The following is an 18,596-nucleotide window of genomic DNA, read 5'->3' as shown; positions in this document are numbered from 1 at the left end:
AGTTTGCCTGTATTTTGTGCAAAGCAGGACTGAACATTCAACTGGGCAGAAGTACAGTACAATGGTGGAGAGTTACAATGCAGGAGCTTGGCTTATATATAACTGGCTTATATATAATTTACCTCTTGCACTGCTGAGTGGTTTAAGGTACAAGGCTAGGTCTTCCACACATTTCTTGGCTTCTTCATAATGCTTGGTATCTTCAGCCCCACTGCGTAGAGTTACTGGCTGCTGTTCTGGCACCTTTATAAATACAGCAAGTAAATTGCAAAAATGGAAAATAGATTGTCAGTTTGAAGCACGTACAGTCGCCCCTCCATTTTCACAGGGGATATGTTCTGGACCCCCCCCACAAAAAAAAGGAAAATCACCGATATCAGAGTCCCTATTTACTCCAATGGTGGTGTGCTTATGCATGTGCCGCCGTGCGCACCCCATTATGTCATCCTCTGTTTGCCCCTTGCATATTTCCAAGGGACGCAGACTCCAAGTCCATGAAAATGGAGGGGCGACTGTTCTTTGGATTTATTACAATGTAATATACTTGTAAAATTCTTCACAAATATACAAATAGTGTATTTTATTATTTTTTATTAAACCAAATATTTGTTGTTTATCCTAAACTGCAGAATCTCAGGATAGCATAAACATAAAATTAACTGCAGTACATACATTTAATGTAAGAAAAAACAAATATTTAAACTTTAAGAATATGACACAAAAATTAAACTCTCTGGTCTAAATGCCACTGCTACTCCTAACTAGAGTACACCCACTAAATGGATTTTATATAACTCTTGATTCAACTGAATCAGTGAATTATTCTGAGTCTCACAATTGGATTTAGGCTACAAACTTTTACAGTAACACTATCAAATACTGCTGAGACTATAAAATTCCCTCTGTGCACCACAAGACAAATCATTTAGTATTCTTACAAAATCAGAACAACCACCAGGTAGCCTTCTTTGAAAATTTATTTGAGCATGCTTTTTAATATTCAGAAAAAAGTTCAAAACATTGTTTAAATTTGCTTAAATGCTGTTTTTGGTTCAAATTAATGCCTTAAGTTATCATATTTGTATATGAACATGTAAATCCATAATATACATTATTTCACAGGAGAGAAATGAAATATGAAGCAAAGCAATAATCTTTTAAAAAACTGTAATGTTGCCCTGAGGAGGGAAATAAATTATTATTAATTATTATTATTAAACTTTATTTATATAGCGCTGTAGATTCACACATCCTATTACTGTAGATTTACAAATCATATTACAGCTACTGGTGTACAATGTAAACCTTCCATTGTTTAGTATCACTCTAGCATTTATTTAGAACATTACTTATTTAGAATATTAATTGGAATACTTTCTGTGTTCTTCTCCAGGATTTCCTGAAATCACAATTATAGTTCCTAACAGTCCAAAGGATTCATTTTAAGATTATTGGTTTAAGATCATAGATATTAAGATATCCTAATATTTTTTGTGTTACATCTCTCTTTTTGGAATATGACACCAACTGGATTTTTTTGAAATCCAGTCTTATTTAAGAAGCCTGTTGGATCCAGCAGCAGATTAATGAGGAGACCTCCACTGTCAGGGCAAAGGAAAGGGCTGAGTGCACTCCTTCCAGCTTTGGTGTGGCAGCTGAGGGTTCCTCATGTGGAGACCTCTGCTGGTGCAGAAAAGGAGATACCTGAGCATGCCCCTTCTGGTTTTGCAGCAATGGTGAGGGAGAGGGATGAGTGCACAATCTGAGCCGTTGCTGCTCGCCCAGCAGTCCCCCCTGCACTGAGTGACACCAGGGATTGGGATGCCACTGCATGTGCATGTATGTACATGCATGCACAGAGTGGAAGGGGAGAGAGTGTGTGCACGTATACCTCCCTCTTTGCACAGGATGCAGTCCACTGGGACAAAGTAATTCTGCACCTTCATATGGTTTCCACACTGTTCTGTCCAACACAATATATTGCCACCTGCTTCTAAGCATCTTTATTTTATTTTATTTATTTTTATGCCATCTCTCTCCTAGAAAGGAACCAAAAGGCGGCTCACAAGATAAAAACATTTTTAAAACGTATGGTAAGAATTTAAAATAAAATAATTAAATTAAAAAAGTATAAAATTAGCATAAAACATACAAAAAGTTAAAATATAACTAAAACACATACCCCATATAAAACCACCCTGTCATGATTATTATGTTAAAATGGCTGCCTAAATAAAAACGTTTTTGCTTGCTGGAGAAAGCCAAACAGGGAGGGGGCCAGTCTAGCCTTCTGGGGAAGGGAGTTCCAGAGGTTGAGAGCAGCCACTGAGAAGGCTTTCTCTCGTGGCCTCACCAGGCAAGGCTGGGATGGTGGTGGGAGTGACAGAAAGCCTTCTCCTGAAGATCTTAGGGCTCTAGCAGGTTTGTATGGGGAGATGCGGTCTCTCAAATAGTCTGAACTATTTTTTCTTGCAATGAAGAACTGTAGCCAAATTAAAATAACTATGCAAAAGTGAAGTCTACACATTAGTGGCTAGGGCGAATAACACATATGCTCAAGCCACATTGAATATAATGGGGCTTGGGCACAGCAGGGCATGCGCGCCATGGGTGCACATGCCATTATTTGTATTACATCGCGGCGTCAGTGTAAGCTGAAAGCCATGTATAGTGCATCTGCGTATGGCGCGGGCACACTGTATATTTGAGAAATAAAGAAATAAACTATGCTGAATCTATTGACTTCATTTCCTTCATAAGAAGGGAATTTGTTCATTTTATTCATTTCCTTCATATGATTTTGTAAATATATGCTTGCTCACCTGCAGTAAACAAATCTAGTGGAAAAAATAGATTAATCCTACACTTGCTGCCCCCAGCTGAAGGGCCAATAGATCAAAGCAAAGGTAGTCTTACCTGAGCACCCACAAGCTGCAGCAAGGCTGAATTCACAGGGAGGTGCTCAATATCTGTATTGATAGTGGTCTGGTCAAAGGGGCATGCCTTCCGGTGGAGCTTGTTCAGGCACATCTTGCAGACCGTGTGGCCACAGCCTAGGCTGATGGGCTTCCGGATTGTTTCGTCGAACGTTTGTGTGCAAATAGGGCAGGAGAGGAAATCCGTCCATTGTGGAGCTTGTACAGGCATTGCTTCAGGTGTTACTTCACAAGACAAAATCTAAAGCAGATTCCACTGGAATCAATTTTTTTTTGAAAAAAGTTTTAAATTATCTTCTGTTAAGTACAGACAGTCAGCACATAGTGTGAAATATAACCTGAAAGAGGAAAAAAAAAAGAAACAATTAGCTATTATAATCATAGGCTTTACATTAAATGAAAGGAGTAGAGTATGACCCATGGGATGCATGCACTCTTTAGGGCCATTTTTATGGCCTCCAGGGATCAATTTTTTGGGGGGAGGGTTGTCCCCAAATTGCCTTTGGGAGCTATGCGAGGTATTTCACCATGTCTAGGTTTTAGGCGAGAAGAGCCTTTCATTAAAAAATGAGAGTGAACAGGACATGACCCCAGGTCTTTTCCTGTTGCAAAACAAGGCCATTCCTGGGCCTGAAATGTCCCATGGAGGGCCGAAAATATCCCCCACACTACCAGAAGGCATTGAGGGTTAAAAAAAAAAGGTTTTGAGTATTTTTGCAAGGGGTGGCCTTCCAAGGTCTCACCCTGTAAAGAAGCCAAAATCTGTCTCAAGAATCTTTCCTTGAGGTTTTGAAAGCTCGCAATGAACTAAATGGTGTTAAATATCCTCTACCTCTCCCACACTACAAATGCAGAGCCTTAAATTTATCTGAACATTTCTACTATATCTGCCATCCAAAAAAAGGCATTGGCATAGTTTGGAAACACAGTTATAGTTCATCAGAATTATTTTAGACCAAAGGCATTATATAAGAATTTTCATCTGAAAATTTGGATCTGGAGACCAGCTACCCAGCAGTTCTTAATCATATAGTTCTACAGAAACTGATATTTACTAACATTATTTATTATTCACAGAGGAAAAAAGATTCAATGTTCTTTGTGCAGTAGAAATAGAGGTAGAGTTGGCCTTGCTTGAAATCTCCTCCATAAATGTTCCTCTGGTTGCCATTGGAAGACAATATTCCAGGGCTCTGGTTGCAACCACAACAACCTTGGCTGCATCCACAATGTGGAAATAATGCAGTTTGACACCACTTTAACTGCCATGCCTCAATGTTATGGAATTCTGGGAATTATAGTTTGTTGGGGGCATCAGAGCTCTCTGACAGGCAAAATATCTCACAAAACTAGAATTCTTAGAATTCCACAGCACTGAGCCATAGCAGTTAAAAGTGGTGTCAAACTGCATTATTTCTGCAGTGCAGATACAGGCCTAGTCACATACTCTTCAAAAATACTTCTCTTACCTCAGCAGGGGAAAAAAGTCCTTTTGAGTTCTCAGTGCCTTCTTGTTTTCCTCCCTTTCTTCACCAACTTTAAAATGGAGGTGGTGAGGATTAGGAACACAGTTCATTCAAAAAGTCTCCATTTAAGTCATATTACTAAATCCTAATGGCTGTTAAAACGTGGAAACTTGCATGTCACTACTAGCATTGTCCAAGGCATCATGTTCTCCACTACCATGTACAGATGCCAGATGTGGACAGTGAAGAAAGCCGACTGAAAGAAAATAAACTCATTTGAGATATGGTGCAGGAGAAGAGTGCTAAAGATACCATGGACAGCCAAAAAGACAAATAGGTCCTAGAACAGATTGAGCCTGAACTCTCCCTAGAAGCCCAGATGATGAAATGGAGGCTACTGTATTTTGGCTGCATCATGAGAAGACATGAGTCATTAGAAAATACTAGGGAAATTGGAAGGTAATAGAAAAAGAGGAAGACCCCACACCAGATGGAGATTCAATCAAGGAGGTCACGGGGCCTGAATATGCAAGACCTAAGCAAAGCAGTGGGGAACATGGGTGGATTAGAGATGTCACATCCACAGGGTCACCATGAGTCAGGGTCATAGAATCATAGAATTGGAAGAGACCACAAGGGCCATCCAGTTCCACCCCCTGCCATGCAGGAACTCGTAATCAAATCATCCCCGACAGATGGCCATCCAGCCTCTGTTTAAAGACCTCCAAAGAAGGAGACTCCACTACATTCTGAGGGAGTGTGTTCCACTTACTGTCAGGAAGTTCCTCCTAATGTTAACTCAAAGGCAGTTAATAACAACAACTAGCACAAACACACCAGAACACCACATAGTATAACAGAGAGCTATCTTTTTTCCAATCACATAAAGCTTTTTTAGGCTTCAAGAGACTAAATAAACTCATTTGAGATGTGTCAAAAGTGTGTCAGCAAAGCAGGCAAGCGAATCAGCATTCTGCATAGTCTAAGAATTTAATTGTAATGCAAAATGTTAATATTACATATTATATTTTTGAGCCACTTGTGCAGATAGCAAATGGCTCAAAAATATAACATGTGACACGAACATTTTGCATTACAATTAAATTTTTAGACTATTTAAAATTATGAGTGCAGGATAAATTTCAACATTGTGGTCTAGGAAGAACAAGCTGCTTAACCATGTCTGCAGTAATTAAAGGTACTAACATTTGTCTTGTACTGCTGAAACTACTTCTGTCATCCAGTGTCACAATACAAATTATTCACATTTTGCTTTGTACTTGTTGATCATAACATTGATTATAACTTTATAACTGTATTCAGTAAAACAATTATAAAGTTATAATCAATGTTATGATCAACAGATGCAAGCCTCATAAGCTCCAATACAACTAGACATGAGAGTTTTTACAATTCTGAATCTTCTCCATATACACAAGAGTCAATGTTCCCAGGCATTGCAAAACTGTCACTTGCTATTTGATGTTCTTTTGTTGCCTGTTGTATTGAATCATTTCCTGTATTGCTATGTATTTTATATGTATTATCCTACTAGAGAGGCCCCTTCCCCACCACCACTCCCTTTGTGTTGTGTCTTTTTAGATTGTAAGCCTGAGGGCAGGGAACCGTTCAATTAAAAAGATTGTATGTACAGCGCTGTGTAAATTTACAGCGCTTTATAAATAAAGGTTAATAATAAAAATAAAAATAATAAAGAAGTAATAAGAATAATAAAAGACTTGCTAGCAATTGTTAGGGAAAGTCTGAGCTCCAGTTCTGGTATAACTGTTTTCAAAACAATTGATAAATCCTTAAAGAAGCATTCAATAGACATAGTGTTATTACAGGAAACCTATCTAGCTAAAAAAATTAATATTTCAATTAACCCCCTCCCCATTTTGATCACAATTCTGTGCAGAGGGAAATCAAGAGAAGAAGCAATACTCCTCACTGAATACTGTCTTTTCAGTGTGGAGCAAATTATGAAGAACAAGGACAGCAGATACTTATTTCTCAGTAGTGTGCTAACAACGCAGAAATATGCTACTGACACAAGTACACACCAAACAAACATCAAGTCCAATTTCTATCCAATAAATTGTTTATATATTGTAAAAAATTTCAGAAGGCATAATTATGTCACATAAAAATTGTAGCCTAGTAGTGTGAGTTAGACAGACTGAATAGCAAAATGAATTTTCATCATATTAACAGTTGTGACTTTTACACTAAACAAGTTAGTAGATGCGTGGAAGCATACTCCTAGTTAAAGGAGCAACGACTCCTTTTATTCAGCGAGATCTCAATCTTACACATGAATTGATCATGTATTTGTCTTCATGAATTTCATAAACAAAATAACAGAAATACTAAGGGAAGCAATCTTTTCATTCTTGACCACACAGTTATCTACATGTGTATAGATATAAACCAGTGGTGGACCAAGTGTGGCCCGAGTGCAGCTCTCCCAGGCTGTTTTTGTGCCCCCATGGCACCCCAATTTTTTCTTTTGCTTCAAAATGACTTCTAGGGCCTGTGGAGGGCCTGTCCACACATCTGGAGGCCCCTTGCCCTCCACCCCCATAGGTCAAAAAAAATAAATTTCATTTCCCCTCCCAAAAAGATTAAAAAATGTCAATTACAAAGCCATTAAAAGAACAAAAACAAAGAATAAGAATTTTCTGAAGGCGACAGTTTTTAATGGCATTTCCCTTTAATGTAACCTCTCCCTGTAACTAAAAAGTTGTTCTTCACTTCTTTGACAATGCTTGACTATGTGAGTGCAAATACTGGTCTAGTTTCCCTCATAAAACTACTTTAACGACTAATAACTTATTAATAAGTTGAACCACCAGCTGTTCAGTAAGATTCTTTTTCTTTTCTTTGCCCTGCAGCACAAAGAAAAGGGATGGGAGAGAAAGACTATCAAGTATTTGTCAGGCTGCTACTGATTTGGCTGCTATGTTTCAACTTAAATCCAAGGAAGATGCTCTGTTTCTAAACCAGTGTTTGGAAGCTTGGATGTATCTCCGTACACTACCCTTTAAGACTTAAGTTTTGCAGCTTGAGTGTGCTCCTGGATTCAGCCCTGAACTTGGGATTTCCAGGTTTTTGAAGTGTAAAGACTAATACACCAGTTATGTCTATTCTTGTTGCAGCAGGCCATGTCTTAGTTTGATATCATTTAGGAAACTGTAATGCGCTCTATGTGGAGCTGCTTTTGAAAAGGGCTTGGAAATTTCAACTAGACATGATTGCTCTGGCCCAGCTATTGAGCAGGGCTAGGCACAGAAATCACACAACTCTCTGTTTCGATGGCTACTGATCTGTTTCTGGACACAACTCAAGGTGTTTCTTATAACTGATAGGCTTGAGAACAGGCTATTTGAAAAGCTGTCTTACTCTATGTAACCCAGTGCTTAGGTTAACAAAGCAGATGTGTTCCTGTGCATTACTTCTTTAACATAAACGGTACCAAAGGTAGAAATAACAAGAAAATAATATAGACAGGTTCCTGAACTACAAAAATAGGGATAGTTTAACATGTTTCAGCAGACTTTTTATTAAAAACTAATAGTATGCACATGTGAATTGAAACACCCAGGTCAGGCAAACCTTGCATAAGTAAATAAAAATATTTTGAACTTTCTGGAGATCACTTGAAGGATTCTTCCAAAACACCTCCCAGGATGATTTTATTTTCTTTCACTAGTCTCCACTTTTCTTCTGATTTCCATTTTGGAAGCGAAATCTACATATCATTTTTTTCTTTTCTTTTTAAAGATATTGGAGGTAGTTTGTTTGGAAGGCTCATCTGTTCTCCCCTTTCCTCCCTATGTTGCTATGTATGTTTAGAAAGGGATTCTGGAGGCAGCTGCTGCTTACCTTGCCTGTTGTAGTCAGGCACATATGGCTACAGGAGAGTCCACTAAACTAGAATTCCACTCTTTTACAGCTGAAGCTTGATTGCATTATTTAATGCAAGCACACTGCTGCAAATCAACAAAATCAACAGACTGCAAAAAGCCTATGTTTCTCAAGCCCTCGGTCATCATCCTCCCAATGACAAAGTTACTAAAAAAAACCTTCTAGTTTGACAAAGGGCAAGGACGAAGGGAGGAACTGGGTGTCTGTAAAAAAAAACTTTGAAAGAAGAAGCTTCTTCATCAGAAGCTTTGTTATCTGAGGTAAGGCTCTATTTATGATCATGCTAGCTTTCATTTAAAGCACACAACAGGAAGTATCAGATAAGCTTTGAAGACTCTAATTTAAACAAATACAGCATTTAAAACCTACATGAGTTATCATTCTCCATAGTAAACTGATAATTCTGAAAGACAAAACAATATTGCCCACCCAATATCACACACAGACACACACAAGACACCAAGAAATTAATTCTCCTGCACAGATCCTGTTTTATTGAAAAGGGCACTATATCTGCCTTCAGGGTACATCTCACATGCCCCACAGTGGCTGATCAGAGTCCTTGATATTCCACAAGAACTGACAGTCATTTTCCTCCAACGACAAATAATCCATCTCCCTGATTCAGCGCAACAGCAGTATGATAAGCAACTTGTTAGGATATTCAGAATGCCAGTCTGTCGTTCGTGGTATTGATGTTGACTTATAAAGATTACAGGATTGTTTGGAAAATTGAGGATAATGTTGTTGTTTTTTCAGGCAGGCAAAGTATTGGATTTTATCTCAAGCTGGCTGTTTTCCCCCTTTCCCTTTGTGTCCGTCGTTTCCAAGCCTATCATGGGAAAGGGATGAGATGTCTGTTTAATGGCACTTGCAGGAGGAGGATACAGACTCTCTGTTATACCACTTTGGCATGATCTTTTTCAGGGCATTTCTTACATCTGAGACGGTGACAGAGACATGTTGCTTTTTCTTCCTCAAACGCTCAGCTGCTAGGGACACTTTTTTGTACAGGTCATGCACACAGAAGTGCAAGATGTGCTGGGCCCCATTAGTCATTCGAACAGTGTCAAATCGCAACTTTGGTATTTTCCTGGAAGTCCTTCTGGCAATGCGTTTCTTTCCATGACCACGTTTTGCAGGTCTCCTAGCTGTTTTCCTGCCTCTGGTTCTTCTCTGGGTCTTGTGTTGTTGCCTTCGGCACACCTGACTCTTTTTCCTGCCTTGCTGGATGGTAGCTGCCATTGTTTGACTTTAAGATGACACAGCCAAGCTCCTTGCCTGCCTTGAAATGCCACTGTCTCCTTCCCCTGATGTAGTCTTATAAAGGGTTGTCTATTCAAATAAGCAACCACATGCAAGCCAGATGATTGGCTGAAAAGAACAAAGCTCAAGTTAAGTGGCTCATAATGACTTAACTGTGATCCATTCCTCTCTCTGTGAAATGAACATCAGTGTAACAGCCCCATTACCATGCTGTGGGAAGTTATGTTTAACTCACAACTTTCAACATTTGAAACAATTAAAATTAAGCAGATTTATATGTGTTAACTAAGGCCCGGTACAGACCGCCCAAAAAGGGCGGTCTGCTGGCGCCTGGTTTTGCTCCATGGGGAAGCCGCAGCCTCCAGACCACAGGACTTCCCCGCAGAGCAAAAAGAACCCGCAAAAAGCGGGTTGTTCTTGCGGTGCCATTATGATACCGCAGTGTACCAATGGTGCACTCGCAACGTTATAATGGTGCTGCGATGTGCGGACACAAAACGTCCATCACGTCAAAATGGCAGCGCCCATCTGTACAGGGCACTGCCATTTTGACGTACAAAATATGTGCTAGGGTTGCGGGGCGTCTGTAAGCGACACCCCAAGGCAACCCTAGCATGTTGCTAGCACGTGCTAAAGGGCCCGTCTGGACCAGGCCTAAGATGTCCTCTTACTGAAACGTCTCAATACTATTAATCTTTAAAGGTAAAGTTATTCCCCATTGACAAGTTGTCAAGTTGTGTCCGGCCATAGGGGGTGGTGCTCATTTCCATAACTAAGCTGAAAAGCCAGTGTTGTCAGAGACTGCTCTGTGATCATGTGGCAAGCATGATTGTACAGAATGCTGTTTACCTTCCCACTGGAGTGGTACCTATTTATCTACTTGCATTTGCATGCTTTTGAACTGCTAGGTTGGCAGAAGCTGGGACTAGTGATGGGAGCTCACCCTATCATGAGGCACCCAGGCCTTGAACTCTCAACCTGCCAATATTGCAATCAATGGAGTCAGCGTCTTAACCACTTGAGCCACTGCTATATACAACATACTACTTCATTCACATTCTCACTACTCTTTTCCAAGGCCAAAATGCATGTGTATACTGTACAGCTAATTTACTGCCCAGGATCCTTTTTTCCCTTTCTTTTTCCCCTTCATTCTCTCTCTCTCTCTCTTTTCTTTTCCTTTTCACCAGCTAATCCTTTTGAAAATAGCATTGAAAAAATTAAGGGTAGAAAGCAAGACATGTTTCTTTTCTTCTCATAAAGACTAATGAACTAATTTTCTTTATGATACTCACAAAAGATTCCCACAGGAATGTTATTGTGTATGGGTGTCCGAGGCAAAGAGAAAACAATACTTGTGGCATCCAATATCAGCAGGGCTATCACCCAATTATAAACACATACACAAACATCCCAACAATATATGGAGCAAGAAATCCAAGAGATCCAAGCTAGGTTCAGAGAAGGAAGAGGCACTAGGAGTCATAATGCAAACATACATTGCAAAATGGAGTATACCAAATTTTTTTTTTAAAAAATTCAGCTTGTGCTTCATAAATTATAGCAAAGCCATAGACTGTATGCACCATGACAAACTATGTGCCTTCTTAAAGAAGGGTGCCAAAGTATTTTATTTTCATAACTTGTACTCAGGATAAGCTCCTGTTGTCAGGACAAAATACAAAGAAGCAGCGTGGATTCCAATTGGCAAGGAAATCAGGCAAGGCTATATTTTAATACCTCGTTGATTTAACTTGTATCATACACAAAGCTAAATTAGACCATGAGGAATGAGGCATTATAGGCGCGGTACAGACCACCCAAATTCATCATGCTCCCAGCAATACTAGGGTTAGGGAGTGTGCACCAACCGCATGCTCCCTAACCCTAGTACATGTGTGGGGCGCCATGATTGCATGGCCCCGCCTACACGTTGCACATGTTGGTGATGTTGCAGCTGCGCAGCATCTAAATAATGCTGCACAGCTGCGATGTAACTACACTGTCCTATAGCACTTTGCTGCATTTCAGCTGCGCAGCAAACAGGAGCTGCTTCTAAGCCAGTGGTTCCCAACCTTCCTAATGCCGCGACCCTTTAATACAGTTCCTCATGTTGTGGTGACCCAAACCCATGAAATTATTTTTGTTGCTACTTCATAACTGTAATTAAATAGGTATTTTCCAATGGTCTTAGGCAACCCCCATGAAAGAGTCATTCGACCCCCAAAGGGGTCCCAACCCACAGGTTGGGAACCACTGTTCTAAGCGCTCCTTTTTTGCTGCGCAGCGGTACCACGCCATTTGGTTGCTGGGGTGCTGAATGACCTTTATTAAAACATCTATTTTCTCTCTTCTATTAATTTTCTACTAAATTATGTTGAATAATAAAACTTGTACTATCCACTCTTAACAGTCATCTTTGAGCCAATTTCTCTCACTCGAAACTATTTCTCTACCTCATCAGTGTACAGTGAGAAATCATTTGTGTGTTCATGTCAGGAAGTAAGCTTGCTGCAGGTCAAGATGCCATTTATTACTTGTGGTTTTTTTTTCTGCCCAGGGAAAAGTGAGGATTTTATTACATGCCATTGCTGTAACACTTAGTCTTAGGCCTGAAATGCACAGGCAAAAAGAAGTGGTTTCTGGCTGCTTTGGGAGTGTGGCATTCAGATGATGCACTTCCCCAAAGTGTCTGGAAGCCACTCTGATGCTGCGATCCAATCCTTTGGACTGGATCAAAAAAGAGCCAATACAATCCATTTCCCTGAAGCAGCTGGCTTAGGACTGCAGGAGTCTCTGGCTGCTCCTGGTGGGCCGCCTGCTTCACCCCTTCATTTAACATAGTAATACTTCTTACTTTAACACAGATCCATCAGCACACACCAATGCAGTGGAATAAAGATTGCTAAAATACTGTAACATTTCCAAATAGTAATTCCATAATGATGTCACAGAGTAGCTGAGATAAATAACTCATTACAAAACAGGTATCCAAGATCTTTTATGAACTTCAATCAAACACCAAATGACAGTATTTCTGTTAATTATGTTTCCATCATAGACCAGGAGTTCAGTCTTTCATGATAAGGAACCACGCATTATTTATGGAAAAGAGATTAGGCAAAGCAATGCTCAATTGAATTTGGGTCACAACTACAGTCAGCCCTCCTTATCCACAGATTTTTTTATCCATGGTTTCAAGTATCCACTGCTTGAAAATATTCAAAAAAAGTATACATTCCAAATAGCAAACTCTGATTTTTCATTTTATATAAAGGATGCCATTTTACTATGTCATTGTATTTAATGGGACTTGAGCATCCATGGATTTTGTTATCCACAGAGGGTCTTGGAACTAAACCCCAGTGGATAACAAGACCCCACTGTACTTCCTTGATCAGGCTTGGGTCCATGATAATTTGCATCACAATGGAGATGGAAGAGTGTAAGGATAAGTCTTAGCACAGGCAGCTTGCATTATGACTAGTGTGGTAAGACAGGGGCATTATAGCAGAAGAATTTGGTAGATGAGCTGTGTATCAAGAGAGGTAAGAAAGTGGTGGCATTCAGCAGTCAGCTGGCGCCTAGTGGAAATGCCAGGGTTGCTCACCAGAGAGGGGGAAATGGAGTCACTAAAAGTAGGGACAGCTATACATATTTTACCACCAATCACTAAACTGCATTCATATAAGTGTTGCAAAGGAGAATAGTCTTGTGCTTCCTTCACCCAATGCATAACTTTTTCCACTTGACAATTGTGGAATAAAACTGAAGAACCAGGAAGAACCAGGAAGCAATAAGTAATCTTAAATGTATGTGGGGACAGACTAATAGGAATAGATTGAAATAAGAAGAGCAATCATGGGGTTAGAAACATCTTTACCAAGGTGATCCTGCCATTTCCATTTCCTTATTTTAACTTTCATCCACTTAATGACTGGGTTATAGTTCCTAGACACCAGCTGAGATAAATTCTTTGTGATGAGAATGCCCAAATAGGAGAATCCAAAGGACATGTTTGTAAATTAGAAATACATGACATTCTCTCTTGATCTGATTGAGAGATTTTTCATATACATTATTTTGGATTTGTGGTAATTCACCCTGAGCCCTGGGAATTTCCCAAAGGTATCTAGCATGTTCTTTATGGCAGGGAAGGATGATTCAGGATTCTGGACCACTAAAAAGATGTCATATGCATACATCATTATTTTGTGTGGATGGCCATTTTTCCAAGTTCCTAACACACTCGAATTTGATCTAATCATTTCAGCTAATGGTTCTATATAGATTGCAAAGAGTGGCAGCATCGTTCTGCACAAGCTAAAGAGTTCTGGGTCTATTCCACTGACCAACACTGTCCATTCCGAGTGCCTGTAGAAGTGTTTTATTGAAATAGTAAACTTGTCTCCAAAGTTTATTACCTTCAACAACCCCAAAAGAAAATTCCATTCACTCCTGTCAAATGCCTTTAAGGCATCTAATGATAGAAAGGCTAACCGGGCTTTTGTTTTGGATGAATTATGAGTTAAATTAAGGACCCTGCGGACTGAGGCAGAAATCCTCCTACCCAGCATAAAGCCGGCTTGGTCTGAATTGATATATTCTGAAATAAACTTGTTTATCCTGCTAGCCATGATAGACGGTAATAATTTAGTGTCTTGATTCAATAATGCTATTGGTCTAAATGCTAAATGCTATTGGTTTTCTTCTTGTGTTTTCGGAATAGGGATGATTGACCTGTCCCAGCTATGAAGTGGAAGACCCTCGTCTAAAACTTCACTGAATAGGTGGAGTAAATGGGAATACTAAGAAGTTTGTAAAACTCACCTGAATAGCCATTAAGACCTGGAAATTTGAATGGACTCAAGTTACCTATCAACTGTTTTATCTCCTCCAATTCTATTGGTTTATTCAGGCGTGAGAAATGTGAAAGCTTCTTAATATTGAGGGATTTTATAAAGTCCTTAGTGGCTGTGTCACAAGCAGCTTCCGATGTGTATAACTCTTTATAGAATTTGCTGAATTCTTGGATAATATCTGTGGAAGAGGTAGCCAGGCCACCTTTACAGGTAGATGATGCAGCTATTACTTTTATGTTTACCTTTTCACCACTCTGCCTAGTAGGCACAAATGTTTGTTATTAAATTCATAATAGCACTGGTATATTGTAGTGCAATTGAGATTTTCCTATTATCGAGAACGGTAAGCTCTGTTTTCTTCTTAAGAAGCGTAGCATATGTGAATGGGCATTTAGTATTCATATGTAATTGTTGTAATTGATGAATATCCTGCAATAAGGTTTTCCTAGTTAGATCCACCATTTTTTTTCTTTGTGGCACCTTCCTGAATGAGGGTTGCTTTTAAAGTATCCCACAGTAAGGCCTCAGAGGTTTCTGTTGTTTTATTTTAGTATCTCAAATTAGCATCTTTAATTTGAAATTTATCATTTGCGAGAAGTGGAGGGTTAAACCTCCAGATCCGAGATCACTGAGACCCGTCCTATCCTCCAATTCATGATGACCGACCCATGGTTGGAGTGTGTGATGTAATTGATTTGGACATCAGTAACCTCAGGGAGGAGTGACTTAGAAATAAAGAAATAATTAATAAAATGCTTTTGCGGTGCTCCCTTGGTGCTGTGTTGCACGGATACAGCACCAGAGGAGTGCAGTGATGCCATACACCGTGTGGTGCAATGTGCGGCATCATGGCGGCCAGGGGCAGAGCCAGGGCATGCATTGTATGGATGCCACGACCTAACTCCGCCCCCAAGCCAGCTTTTCTTGCTATACTGAAGCCCCATTAGATTGAATGGGAAGCTGCAAGTGTGTGCCATGGCCATGCACTCCATTGTTTTCCCCTCCGTTTCCTGCTGGCATATATGCGAGGACACGGATTTCAAGTGCGTGAAAATGGAGGGGTGACTGTAGTTGCAAAAATTAATGGCTTGTCCCCTCGGGGCCTGTACACATGGGCCAAAAAAGCCTGGATTCCCCCCAGTCTCACATCATCCTGTAAGGCTAATGCAAGCAATTAGCCCAGAGTTCTCTGACAGACAAGGCAAAATGTCTCAAAAAACTACAGTTCCCAGAATTCCCTAACATTGAGCTAGGGCAGTCACAAACTGGATTATTTCTGCAGTGTACTGGACCTATGTGAATTTTAGTTTTTCCAGTCTGAAAAAGAATAAAATGGAAGATGAAAGCTGTCAATATAGTGGGCCCTTGGTATACACTGGGGTTTGGTTCCAGGATCTTCATAGATAAGAAAACTTGTGGATCCACAAGTCCTATAATACATAATGGCATAGTAAAATGGTGTCCCTTATATAAAATGGCAAAATGAATGTTTGCATTTTAGAATGCATACATTCTAAAAATCTGTTGAAACTGTGGATGCTTGAATCTGTGGATAAAAAACCTGTGGACAGAGAAGGCTGACTGTATTGTATTAAAGAAAGGACCAATATTTTCTGGGTTTTGAAACAATGGTATGGTTTGAAAAATACAATACACCAGAAAATCTGCAAAAACTCTGGTTGATCACGTATTTATTTCCTCCCAAAAATGGGACATAGGGTGGCTCATAGTATAGTTTAAAGCACCATACAGCTATCTACACACACTCTCTTTAAAAAATTAAAAACTAAGCTATCTCATTAAAAATGTACTTTATAAGCGGCATGACTGTTCCCACACAACATTTGGAATGACAAAAGAAACAATGGAACTTTGCTCTGTGATCTGTTTAACGTTTCATCTCAGTGCAGGAGAAGCTTACTTTCTAGTTTGTTTCTCCCTCAACAGAGAAGAAAGTCAGGAATTGTTTTAGTTTCTTTCTCTAGTTTGTTGAGGCATAAACAAATTGGAAATGAAGCTGTATTGACATGGTAAGCAAACCACAGAGGTTCGTAGTTTGATTAATCTAGTAGTTTGAGCAACCACGCAGTGTGTACCTGTATGTAGGCACCACCATGGTGCCATGTAACCAAAAAGCCAGGGTTCCTGCAGATCCTTGGCTTACTGTGTCATCGAAACCAACCTAATACATAGATCTCAGCATTACTATACAGGAACAGAGAAATATCCTAATTTTTTTTAAAAAGTGTTCAAAAATGAACATAATTGTATCATAATTCAGAGGTGGTAATAAATTTGGATATATGCAAAATGTAACCAAAATCATAGTCCCAGGCCCCATTCAGACTCACTATCTGCACTGGATGGAACTGGGTTGATCGAGATCCCCCGCCCCCCGCATCCCTCTGGAAGCAAGTGCCCACTATTTGCCTCAGGGTAATTTAACCCTGAATGCCATGCAGCACCGGGGAGAGTTCTCATTTGCTGAACCGGTTTTAAAAAAGGCTCCTTTGCTGTCAATCAAATTTATTTCCACTTTCGTCGAGGTGACGTTTCCTACAGCGATTGGGCCACCGGATGTGTGCTTCCCCCCTCCTTTTTTTAAAACCAGGTGCCAGTATGTGCAGATGCTGTCAAATTTAAAAACCTCCAGGTGTGTGTGTTGTATTTGGGTCACTACAGATTGGGGATCTCCGCTGCCTCCGTTTTCAACCCCCAAATGCAATCTAATGCAGCTGCATCCTTCCTCCTTGCCACCCCAATGCCTCATACACAATAATAATAATAATAAATTCCTCACCTCGGAACACCATCTCTGCATCCTTTGCTTTCTCTCAGCCAGCCCAATTCCTTACAGACAGTAGCAAAAGCATTCTGTATCAATTTGCCAAATTGAGAGAGAAACATTTGGAGCATTCGCATATAAAAAATAATTTAGAAAAATAGCTTTTTGCAAAGTGTGTGCTGCTGGGAGCAAGCAAATGAAAGGGAAAGTAGCACAAGCAGACACATTCTATCTATATATGTATCTACCTGTAGAACTATGCGCATACATTGTCAAATATATAGAAAATAAAAAGAGAGCTGCCTGGTGCGAGAGGGAGGCTTGTTCCGTTCTGTGCCCTCCCTTTGACCTACCCTTCACTTGACCCTTTCTCAGGCACCCTGATCTCCCTTTGCATCCTTCCTCCAGCGCCTGCCTCCTCCTCCTCCTCTTGCTCCGTTACCCCCAATCGCCCTTTGCACCCTTCCTCCGGCTCCTTCCTTCTCCTCCTCCTCCTTTTCTGATGAAGGGGGAGGGAATGTTCTGCCCTCTGCCCTCCCTCTGACCTAAATCCCTCCCCTGATCATGACCAGGGGCAAGTTCATATTCGCCGGACCCGTTTTTTAAAAAAAAGATATAGCTTTTACCCCACTTCCAAATGACCCGCGCTAAGGGACATTTGCCCCGGAATGGGTGTGCAAGCCTCCGATTTGCTTGTGGGAGATTCGAGGCGAATATAAACTTCACATGCATAATTTGGTTCCTGGTCCAGGGTAAAATGTAGTCTGAATGGCCCCCTAGAGGAACAGCCAAATACCTGTTACTCCCACTGCCTCCTCCTCAGTCATACACTGGGATAGCTTCCATATATAAGAATAAACTTCTACCCAAATCATTACAGAGAGGCTACAGGAGGAAGATAATGTGTCCTTGTTACAGTTAAAACTGACAGTCAGAAATTCCAGTTGATGACATGTTAATTATCCATTCGCACAAAATATCCCAATTTTAGTGCCTCTAAGAAAGAGCTGATTACATTGGGACTTTGTTCTCCTCTGGGTTTGGTTCCAGGATCCCCCATGGATAACAAAACCCATGGATGCTCAATTCCCATTAAATATAATGGCATAGCAAAATAGTATCCCTTATATAAAGCAGAAAATCAAGGATTGCTATTGGAGACCAACCTGTTCAGGGGAGCGTTCCCAGGCACTGTGTGATTATTTATCTGTTATTTGATAAAACTGTGGATGTTGATGTTTTAATTGCTGCTTGCTTTTTAACTAATTCTATTTTATATAATTACCTATTGTTTTTATGTATTTTGTAGATTGTACGCCATTGGCAGGTTTAATATATTTTTATTGATTTAATT

General features: G+C 40.1%; 1 protein-coding gene across 2 annotated transcripts in view; it reads right to left on the bottom strand.

Moving 5' to 3' along the window:
* RC3H1 (ring finger and CCCH-type domains 1) overlaps nt 1-18,596 on the bottom strand; it is a 76,890-nt gene that overhangs the window by 51,811 nt on the left and 6,483 nt on the right. For both annotated transcript variants that reach the window (XM_042463235.1, XM_042463234.1), the window contains exons 2-3: nt 2,917-3,274; nt 123-243 (exon numbers count right to left, since the gene is read on the bottom strand). In XM_042463235.1, the coding sequence (XP_042319169.1) occupies nt 123-243; nt 2,917-3,147 (352 nt within the window). In that variant the 5' untranslated portion in view covers nt 3,148-3,274. The remainder of the gene's footprint in view (nt 1-122; nt 244-2,916; nt 3,275-18,596) is intronic.

The sequence above is a fragment of the Sceloporus undulatus genome, chromosome 4 (genome assembly GCF_019175285.1).
Source record: "Sceloporus undulatus isolate JIND9_A2432 ecotype Alabama chromosome 4, SceUnd_v1.1, whole genome shotgun sequence".
Classification (NCBI taxonomy): Eukaryota; Metazoa; Chordata; class Lepidosauria; order Squamata; family Phrynosomatidae; genus Sceloporus; species Sceloporus undulatus.
This window is presented reverse-complemented; position numbering and strand designations above follow the sequence as displayed.